This window comes from Polistes canadensis, unplaced genomic scaffold, assembly GCF_001313835.1.
Source record: "Polistes canadensis isolate GaletaPanama2010 unplaced genomic scaffold, ASM131383v1 scaffold_27, whole genome shotgun sequence".
NCBI lineage: Eukaryota > Metazoa > Arthropoda > Insecta > Hymenoptera > Vespidae > Polistes > Polistes canadensis.
Genome location: NW_014569574.1, coordinates 920,028 through 929,826, shown reverse-complemented (window position 1 = coordinate 929,826; position 9,799 = coordinate 920,028). Strand labels below are relative to the sequence as shown.

The following is a 9,799-nucleotide window of genomic DNA, read 5'->3' as shown; positions in this document are numbered from 1 at the left end:
TTTGAATGTTACGCGCCTCGATTATCATAGGACTCGGATTGAACTTCAGCTACGTTAGAAAAAAACAATTTTCCTTCAATATTTCCCGTTTATTTACGTATGTTCGACTGACGTAAAAAAAAATCAAGGCAACGATTCGATTCGAAAGCCAGACGGAAATGAAGTTTACATTATTGTAAGATCGTTATTTTCTTTTATCCGTCTTCACACTTTTTTTTATCTTTCTTTCGTCCTTCGATATCAGTTTTCAATTTCTCTGCTAACTCGTTAAAGTCTGCACTCGTTAAATATGAAAAAATATACGATATGTTATAATATTGATTATTGTATACCTTTGAACAACACGATTAGGTTCTTATAGAAATATAATTAAAAAATTATGTCGTTATAATTTTATCCACTTATTATCAAAATTTCCTTCATTCTGATCGTTCGTAAGATCGGAAGTAGATCCAAACTGACATCGTTTGAAAAACACTTTAATCGACATCTGTCGGCATAAATATGAAAACAATTTAGTCTGATCATTGATTAAACGCGAAGATAGACTAAAGATAATGTCATTGATGATTACTTGAGTAGACAAATATCATATGATCTGACAATGAGAATTATTACTGTCAAATAAAAAAGCAAAATATAAATAAATTGTAAACTTTATATCGTGAAAAACATATTATAGTATATAAAACCAGAGAAATGATATAAACTTTATATAACAACACAATCGTCTTAACGCTATTAATTAAAAATGATATAATCAATGTTTACAACTAATTAATAATAAACAATTTGATTTCTTCTCAAAAATGGCAACTCTATATCAAACTCAACTTTTAACAGCTTTAGGAAATAAAACGAAACATCTGGCAGAACTGAAAAAAACATTTGTTCGACCTTTGATACAAAGTAAGATTATTAATATTGTTTTATCTGTAATATTAATTGTAACTAATATATATTTATTTATTTGATTGAAGTCGCCGTCAAAGCGATAGAACAAGAACATATAGAAGGAGGTATTCTAGAGAGAATCAGTCAAAAATATAATATACCTTTGGAAGATGTAGATGAATATTTTTCAGCTGTTTTTATTATTTTAAAAACGTATCTTAAATATGTATCGTGTTCTGTCAAACCAGCAGAATTTAAGCAAACTTTAGAAGAATTAAAGTAAATATACATATGTTTCCTATGTAAAAATTATTGGTAATATGTATTATTTTTATTAATTACCACTTTAATATTGTATTTATTTAGACTTCCTTTGGATTGCATTGAGGATTTATATACCGTTGTATCCGGTCAAAAGAAAGCGGACTTACTTACAGGTTTAATGAAAAAAACCAAGTTTTTTCCACGTTTGATATCATGCAAATGGCGTATAGACGTTGTTATTTCATCAAAGTGTGTTGAAATATTTTAATTATTAATTTAATTTCTGACCTATCATTTTTCTATACCGTTTGACTAACATACTTTGTATCTTTTGTTTTCAGTGTTTTAAGTAGAGTGCTAGAACCATGTATTATATTGGAATGTATATTTGATACTGGAGAAACCTATTCATTTGAACTCTCTTTAGCACAATTTCATCGTTTTAGACATGCGGTAGCAAGTATTCTTGTAGAAATACAATCATTGGAACAACGCAATGCTTTAAAAAATATACAGCACAGCTGACAACTATATTGGCAGCAACAAATATTATTATAAAATAACATATTAAAATATAATTATATATAAACAACAAATATAATCATACTAGAAATTGTTATAACATTAGTTTTCATTTTTTAATATCATAATAAAAATTATGTAATGTTTGTTCTTTTGTATTTGTCATTAAAATAAAGAAAACAATTTTTCTAATTGTTATTAGAAATAAATAAGGATTAAAAAGGCTTATATGATGAGACAAAGGTGTCACCTACTTGCTACGAGTGTCAGTAGGTGCTACCAGTGCTCAGTGACGTTCGGTCGTATGTACAGTTAGGATCTTATATTGAAATTACATATTTTTAACATGACATCGTTGCTAAGAAATTGTTGGAAATTATCGCAAAACTTGTCTTCGAATGTTCCTAAACGTAATTTATTACTATTCAATATAATTAAATATCAAGTTAAATTATATAACGATTCATTTTTTGATCTTAGGTTATGTGCAACCTTTTTCATTGATACGATATAATAGTACAGAAGTAACAGAAGCAACAGAAAAAGCAGAAACTCGACGTAAGTTTAATTGCTCTCTTTTATTAATCACTCTCTTTTATTGCAAATTATTCTCAATGCATTTGTATTTTATCAAATAATTCATTGCATAATTATAACATATAATACTTCAATATATACTCAATATTGCCTATTCTTTAATTACGCACAAAGATTTTGTTATTGATCATTAATTGTGATATTAAACTAATCATAGACATTTGTGTTTATAGCTACTGTACGCAAACCTAATCCTTATGTTGATGTTGACCGTTTAAAAGAATTTGGGTGCTATGTTTCTGAATGCTTACCAAAGTACATACAAAAGATTCAAATAGTTAATAAGGATGAACTTGAACTCTTGATTACACCTTATGGAATTTTTCCAACAGTAGCATTTTTAAGATGTCATCATAATGCACAATTTAATAATATAGTTGATATCACCGCATTGGATGTACCTAATAGACAATACAGATTTGAAGTAAGTCATACGACAATTGTTTTTCTAGTTACACACACACAAAATTACCATCAATTAAATAGAAATATATTTGTTTCCAACTTACTTTAGGTTGTCTATCACTTTCTATCAATTGTATATAACTCTCGTATTAGAGTAAAAACATACACGGATGAATTATCCCCACTTGATTCGATAACCGAAGAATTCAAAGGCGCTGAATGGTACGAGCGTGAAATATGGGATATGTTTGGTGTTTATTTCAATCGTCATCCTGATCTCCGTAGAATTCTAACAGATTATGGTTTTGAAGGACATCCACTCAGAAAAGATTTTCCATTGAGTGGATACATGGAGGTAATGCGTTTAGATATTAAATGTAAATGATGCTTCGTTCTACATCATTTTATAAACCTTAATAAATTGCTATCTTTAGGTTCGGTACGACGATGAGAAAAAGAGGGTAGTAGCAGAACCATTGGAATTAACGCAAGAATTTCGAAAGTTTGATTTATCCGCACCTTGGGAACAATTTCCAAACTTTAGAGACACAGCACCAGCTATTGAAGATGTAGTACCAGAACAAACAAAAAAATAAATACTTGGTAAAGTAATGAATAAGAAATAATTTGTTCGATTATTATATATTCGAAAATTTGTTCTGTTAAATACCAGAATCATACGTGAATACATAATATTCAGTACTAAGCTGTAGATAATTGACAAGTTGATTGCGATGAAAAGTGTTATATTGCAATATTTCGTCAATAAAGTCATTTTTCGTTACATATCCATAGTTATATTATTCTTATAAAGATGGAGTATATATATATACTCCCATATATATATATATATATTATTCATGTGTATATTTTTACGTATAATAACCAAGTACTCATTTATACAAAAAGTACTTGAATGTTCATTACAATTATAAATCTGTTACATTACTGTTTATTTTACATTTGTGTACAGACCTATATAAACTTAATATATTCATTATTAATTAGAAAGTGTGCTTAGAATCTACCGCGTAGTAAGGCATATTTTCGGTGATTTAGACGAATTAAAATAGTAAAAACAGAATATTAATATTATAATTAAATCATTTCAATTACTCCATGTCATAAATCTTTGTTGTTTTCAACTATAATTGCTGAAAATATTAAGTAACAATAATATAAAATGAATCCCGATACATGTGGTTTTCTATTATGAAATGATATGAAAAATGAATAAAAATCCAAAAGATCTTAAAAAATAAAATATTTAACAAAATGTATTTATCCATTTAACATAAATAGCACCAACTCTTCATTACTTTATATTAAGTACTAAATAAAAATAAAACACGCGCGCGCACATACATACACACACACATAATAACAATACGCGAGAACGCGTAATGATGTATATCTATAATTATTATTTATAATTGAAATTCTTACTTTCAAGGAGCAATAATTCTATGTGCAAGGCAAGGTTTTTAATTGTTTCTTTGTGAAAAAAGAAAGACTTAGTGTCTTCAAAAAGTTTTCCTAAATTTTTATAATACTTCTCTTAAATAATTGAATAGTAAATGTGCGTGTAAAATATATACAGCATCACAGTGCTAAAGAATTATCTATAAATTTTTGTTTCTTCTTTTTATATATATATATATAAATATTAGTTTTGCGATTTTGTGCCAATTTTTCAAGTTAAATGGTAATGTTCCTAACAAGGATGTTACGATCGATATCGTATACAATTTTTACTCGAATAAATTGTTCAATATATTAGTAAAAAATTTAGATTACTATAATTTGTCTATCGGGCCGTTAGCTTCTGATCCTTTTTGCTTTTTTTTAATGAAAGGAACAAAACCCCATAGCATTGAACCTACAACTAAAATGATACCCAAGACACTAAAAATGGAACCGTATTGTTCAATTTCTTGATAAACCACACCACAAATTGGCGGGCCTATAAGCTGTAAAATTCCATTAACAAATAAAGAAATACCATAGGATGAAGTAAGTTTCTCAGTGCCAAGCATATCAGCCATTATAACCGCGGTAACTCCGACATATATCCCAGAAGCTAATCCGAATATTCCACAATATACAGATAATAAGGTATAAGTAGTCGCTGTTGGTAATATTGTTAAGGAAACTCCTGAAGCAAATAAGCCACCAACGAAATACCAATGTTTCGGCATTAATTTCATATCGGATAATGCGGATCCACCGATTCGTCCAATGAGATCTAAAATCGATACGATCGATAGAAGAAGTGGACCCATACTTTTGTCAAACCCTAACGAATCTGCATAAGCTGGCAAATATATGACAAAATTTGTATAACTAACGGCATTTGTTGAATTCGAGATCAATATAACGAGATACATAGAATCTTTTAATAAGCTAAAATCAAAGAATTTATTTTCCGGCTTTTTGTCCTCTTTTGGTGCACGATCAGAGCCTTTCCTTGTAAACGTACTAGATATTGCATTCAGTGTTAATGTAGATGCATGGACAGGATGTAAAGCAGACAACGTGCTGCCGTGATGGGGAGTACTAATATAATAAAATGATGAAGTACTGGGAGATTGAGTGGTTGATTTACGTTTTATCAATTTTCCTGTTTCAGCTCCTCTTTCAGGTACTGCGTGTAAGGCTGGTGTACTATGCATTTGCCCAGTTATTTCACGGCCAGTTGGCATACTAATTTTTCTAGTTCTTCCTTGAACGGGAGTATTTTTATAATTTTCCAATGCAACGCTAGACGCGCTTTTTGGCACTATAGGCGAAGCTTTTTCACAGCTCGAATTGGAAGAAATCAAATTATTTTGTTTACTTTCGTCTTCAGGACTAGTAATAGTAATCGATGTACTTTCTACGCTTTTATGATCTTTCGAATTGTGTGATGGTCGTGCAGGAATCATGTGTTTTTCCACTGGATCGTATAACAAAGCACAAGCCCACACGTTTAAAGTAAGCGCTCCCATTATTAATACTGCACCTCTGTAAGAAAGCAAAGTTGCATTATTTAATTATACTGTAATTATCAAACTAAAAGGTGAACATTTTTATAATAATATTATTAACAATTCAAGAAGAAGACAAAAGTGCATGAATTAAATATCTAAATTGGAATATTACGCAATAATTGAGATCAAATGGCACTTATTATAAATATATCTTAATATAATAATAATGTAATTTTTTCTATTAATTTTCAAAAGATAATAAACGATATTTAATAGGAATATAATAACTTATAGGAGTAAAAAGATAAATATCCATTAAATGAGTGTAATCATTTTTAATATTAATAATATATATCTGAAAATCATAATACACACGCACGCACGCATATACATAACAATATCTAATGTCTCATTTATATGTAATGAAATATTATATCTCACACAAATACTATAAATACCATGCATTGAATTAATCTACAATTAAAATACTGTCATTATATTTTCAATAATTAAATTTATACTTATGTAATCACAAGAAATTATATCGACATTATATAAAGAATATAAATTTAAAATTATTAATATATAAAATTTAGAATATTTAATTAATTTCATTGTATAGATATATATATATGTATAAATCTGTAAAAATATGTACATTAGAAAACATTAGAAAATTAAGATCATACGCATCATAATAATTTTCGTATTACTTCTTTCTGTATTTTTACACACTGTTGTCTGTAACAAAAAAAATAACGAAATAATAGATAGACTGCATTATTTAATATGATCCATACTCACATTTAAAAAATATATTTTTTCTCCTGAAATATCTATATATAAAGTATTTATTAAACTTATTGTTAATTATATTTAAATGCGGACATATTTATCATATAAATGAAAAAAGGATGAAGTTTATGTTTGATGTACTTGAAAATTATGTAAGTATAAAAGTAAATAAATAGTACAATATTACAACAATGTACTCACCTCAATATATTAATTTAAATTAATAAATGTTTAAATATCAAACACTATATACTTATATACACAATCACATTCAAATACACTTTACTGTAATAAGTAAATAGTACTAATATTCTGTAAATTTTTGAGCGTCAATTATACTTTCCAAAAGAAATCCTTTAGATAAAATTTTTTTTTATCTATACAAAACCAACCTCAATAATTTACAGAACAAGGTACTCGACGTAGACATTGTGCTATCATATAAAAAAATTAAGTCTAAAATTATTATGACTTTACTAAGGGTATATCTACCTGTAACCATACTCTTGTAAAAGAAGCCCGAGAAGCGGTGGAAGAAATATAGAACCTAAAGCGCTCCCTGAGATGCACAAACCATTGGCTAGTCCTCGTAGTCGTACAAAATAGGATGTTACAATGTATACTGTTGGAGGGAAAGCCAATCCTGCTCCTGTTCCTACCAATACTCCAAAACTAAAAGTATTATTTCCATTTTAAAATTATTCATTTGATATCATTAGAAATATTTAGAATACCAAAATTACCCAATTACCTAACGCACAAAAAGCCAACAGAGTTTGCAAAATAACTTATCATCATTCCCACTGCTGCAGATGTACCACCTAATAATGAAACTGTTCGATATGAGTACTTAACTGAAAGTATGCTAGACAATGGTCCTAAAAATAATATTTAACATTTAACTCACATAGATAAAATTAACTTATTCATATATATAATTTGAATGATTCTTTAAGTTTAGTTAGATAAATATTCAAATGATATTTTACCAAGAGAACTGTAGAGGAAATAACATAAGGCAGGAATCCAAGCGGCTGCAGCAGGAGATGCATCAAATACTTTACGAAATTCAACGAATAAAACCCCAAAAGATTTAACCATTCCTGGAATAAGGACATTGACAAGAACCGATGCCAAAAGTACCAGCCATCCCCAGCCTCCATCCGGGGGTACTAATTCTTCTTCCGTTGTCACATCTTTAAACAAATTATGAAAAGCATTCAAACAAAGGCATTTCTTTAATTTTTATAAAAATAATTAGTAAAAATTTACAATTATATAATTATATAATATATAATAATTACATTTTGTATAAATAACATTTAGCGACAAGAGAAACTAACTTGTAATAGATAAAACTTAACACATAAATTTACTTTCATATTCGTGAATAATAAATTTGTATACGAGCGAGAGAGATCAATAATGCGATTACGATAGAAATTTACGGGATATGTTTAATATATCACGTAAATGACCAACTTCTTTCAAGGAAGAACATTATTTTTAGTAACTAAATACGAGCAAAAAATAATCACGCACCATATGTTCGTATAACATGACTGTTTTTCTCCTTAGATTCAAAAATAACATATTTCCCGCCAAGTACGCTGACGATCCAACAATGAAAAACTGTACACGCGCGTGACAAAAAAGACCGAGAAAGATAAAAAAGCAAAACGAAGAAAAAAGTAATACATACCGTGTTTGTTGGTCCCATTATAATTGTTTTTTTTTTCCTTTGTTCCGTCTTGTGAAACCAATTTATAATCTCCCTTTCTGGACTTGTTTGATCCAAACTTGATGTTGATCCCATTGTCTTGATCTTGAACTCGTTGCATTGTCATGAATTTTAAACTTTGTACTTACCGCCGATATACACCGCATACAGATATAAAAAAACACGATTGCTGCTAGTAAAACCTCTATCAATATAGGATGACTAAACGTGTCAACAAAAACGACGTTGTAACAAGTAATAGATAAATGAAGAGAAGGAAAATAAAATAGCAAGGATGTTAACGGGGGGAGTAACTGCACCAAACTAGTATATACGCTTACACATGAATGTGTAGGTGTTTTGTTATGTATGGAGTTCTGTCACTACGGGACAATACAATTATCAATGCTCGCAAATCGTATAATCCGCCCTCGCGTCCTCCTCTTCTCTTTTCTCGAACCTCATGAAAGCGAACGTAGAACACGTTCTACCACTGTTCTCACACCACTTTCTTCCTCGATAGGAACGTAAACATTCGTTTCGTCCGGTCATAGACTTCACCTTCTTCCACGAGTCTCTTTGACAAAGAAGAATAAGAAAAAAAAGAGAAGAACACGCACGGTGTAATTGACCTGATGACGCCAACAAGAGCTCGATACGACGCTTACCACGACAACAAACTGATGCACCTTTTATTCCCCAATTCGAGTTTATTACAAATGGCATAAAGAGCGACGACGATACCATGTAGACGAGAATTTTAAAACAGAAGTACCCTTGTCATAACGTAGCTTAACGAGAGAAACATGAGAGTTTCTTTGCAAAAGAGGATCCAGCAACTAAACCTTTCACTCGATCGTGCGACGGGAACGGACTGATCAGCTGTCTACCACGCAGACCTCCCTACCCGCTTATCCTGCTCCGCCCCACTTCTACTGAGCGATCCAGTCGTTATCCCCACTCCTTCATACTCCAGCACGCGCGCTTTGTAACCGAACCACACGAGTATGCACGAGTTTACATATCTATTTGTCTTTCTATCCTTTTTTTTTCTTTTTTCTTTTTTTCTTTCTTTCTCTCTCTTTCTCTCCTATCCTATCCTTTGTTGCAAAATGTTTCGTCTCTTCCCTATGTATCACATTTCGAATAGTTCCTAACCTTTCTTTTTCTCTCTACCTTTTCCTTCACCACCCCGACCCCTTAAGGGGGGAGGGGGATAAAACCCGCGGATTGATAAACTCTCACGTGTCGAGCAGCGTCAGTCTCGTCGATTTCTCCCACTCCTCCTTTGGGTTTTGCACAAGAAACACTGCGAAAAGAGAGAATGGAAAATTTGTCAGAAGCACGTGCTGGAAATACGCAAGTTACTTCGTTATTCTTTTTTTTTCTTCCCTCTTTACGCTCGGTGAACTTTAATATTTACTGCCATGATCGGCGTGTTCTACTTAAAATCAAGGTACACGATAGACGTACCCGTATATGTTAGAAAAATATCGATTTCGACCGTGATCTTCCGAGGAAATTTCTTATGATTTTCTTCTTGGTAAATAAATACACAATCAGAAAATATTTTTACAAATGCGATATTGTTTTATTAGCTCTACAGCTATTTTCTTCATCAGTTGGAAAATGT

General features: G+C 30.4%; 3 protein-coding genes across 3 annotated transcripts; 2 read left to right on the top strand and 1 right to left on the bottom strand.

The window, feature by feature from the left end:
- The first annotated feature begins 570 nt into the window (after positions 1-570).
- On the top strand, positions 571-1,889 carry LOC106783925 (COMM domain-containing protein 5-like). Its single transcript, XM_014742941.1, has 4 exons — positions 571-909; positions 981-1,173; positions 1,261-1,407; positions 1,500-1,889. Exons 1-4 carry the CDS (start codon positions 810-812, stop codon positions 1,681-1,683), a joined length of 624 nt encoding a protein of 207 aa, XP_014598427.1. The 5' UTR covers positions 571-809; the 3' UTR covers positions 1,684-1,889.
- Positions 1,890-1,933: 44 nt separating this feature from the next.
- Positions 1,934-3,466, top strand: LOC106783924 (NADH-ubiquinone oxidoreductase subunit 9). The gene is made up of 5 exons (XM_014742940.1): positions 1,934-2,090; positions 2,161-2,238; positions 2,451-2,701; positions 2,792-3,037; positions 3,117-3,466. Exons 1-5 carry the CDS (start codon positions 2,027-2,029, stop codon positions 3,276-3,278), a joined length of 801 nt encoding a protein of 266 aa, XP_014598426.1. The 5' UTR covers positions 1,934-2,026; the 3' UTR covers positions 3,279-3,466.
- A 77-nt stretch (positions 3,467-3,543) lies between these two features.
- On the bottom strand, positions 3,544-9,654 carry LOC106783923. The gene is made up of 5 exons (XM_014742939.1): positions 8,149-9,654; positions 7,436-7,642; positions 7,198-7,324; positions 6,939-7,118; positions 3,544-5,685 (listed from the first exon to the last, which is right to left on the bottom strand). Exons 1-5 carry the CDS (start codon positions 8,291-8,293, stop codon positions 4,479-4,481), a joined length of 1,866 nt encoding a protein of 621 aa, XP_014598425.1. The 5' UTR covers positions 8,294-9,654; the 3' UTR covers positions 3,544-4,478.
- Positions 9,655-9,799: the final 145 nt, after the last annotated feature.

Coding starts and splice junctions, on each gene's coding strand:
- LOC106783925 (XM_014742941.1), top strand. CDS start 810: ATGGCAACTCTATATCAAACTCAACTTTTAACAGCTTTAGGAAATAAA. Junction 910..980: donor TGTTCGACCTTTGATACAAA/GTAAGATTATTA, acceptor ATTTGATTGAAG/TCGCCGTCAAAGCGATAGAA. Junction 1,408..1,499: donor GACGTTGTTATTTCATCAAA/GTGTGTTGAAAT, acceptor TTTTGTTTTCAG/TGTTTTAAGTAGAGTGCTAG.
- LOC106783924 (XM_014742940.1), top strand. CDS start 2,027: ATGACATCGTTGCTAAGAAATTGTTGGAAATTATCGCAAAACTTGTCT. Junction 2,091..2,160: donor GTCTTCGAATGTTCCTAAAC/GTAATTTATTAC, acceptor TTTTGATCTTAG/GTTATGTGCAACCTTTTTCA. Junction 3,038..3,116: donor CATTGAGTGGATACATGGAG/GTAATGCGTTTA, acceptor TGCTATCTTTAG/GTTCGGTACGACGATGAGAA.
- LOC106783923 (XM_014742939.1), bottom strand. CDS start 8,293: ATGACAATGCAACGAGTTCAAGATCAAGACAATGGGATCAACATCAAG. Junction 7,643..8,148: donor TAATGGGACCAACAAACACG/GTATGTATTACT, acceptor ATTTGTTTAAAG/ATGTGACAACGGAAGAAGAA. Junction 7,119..7,197: donor GTTGGCTTTTTGTGCGTTAG/GTAATTGGGTAA, acceptor TAATACTTTTAG/TTTTGGAGTATTGGTAGGAA.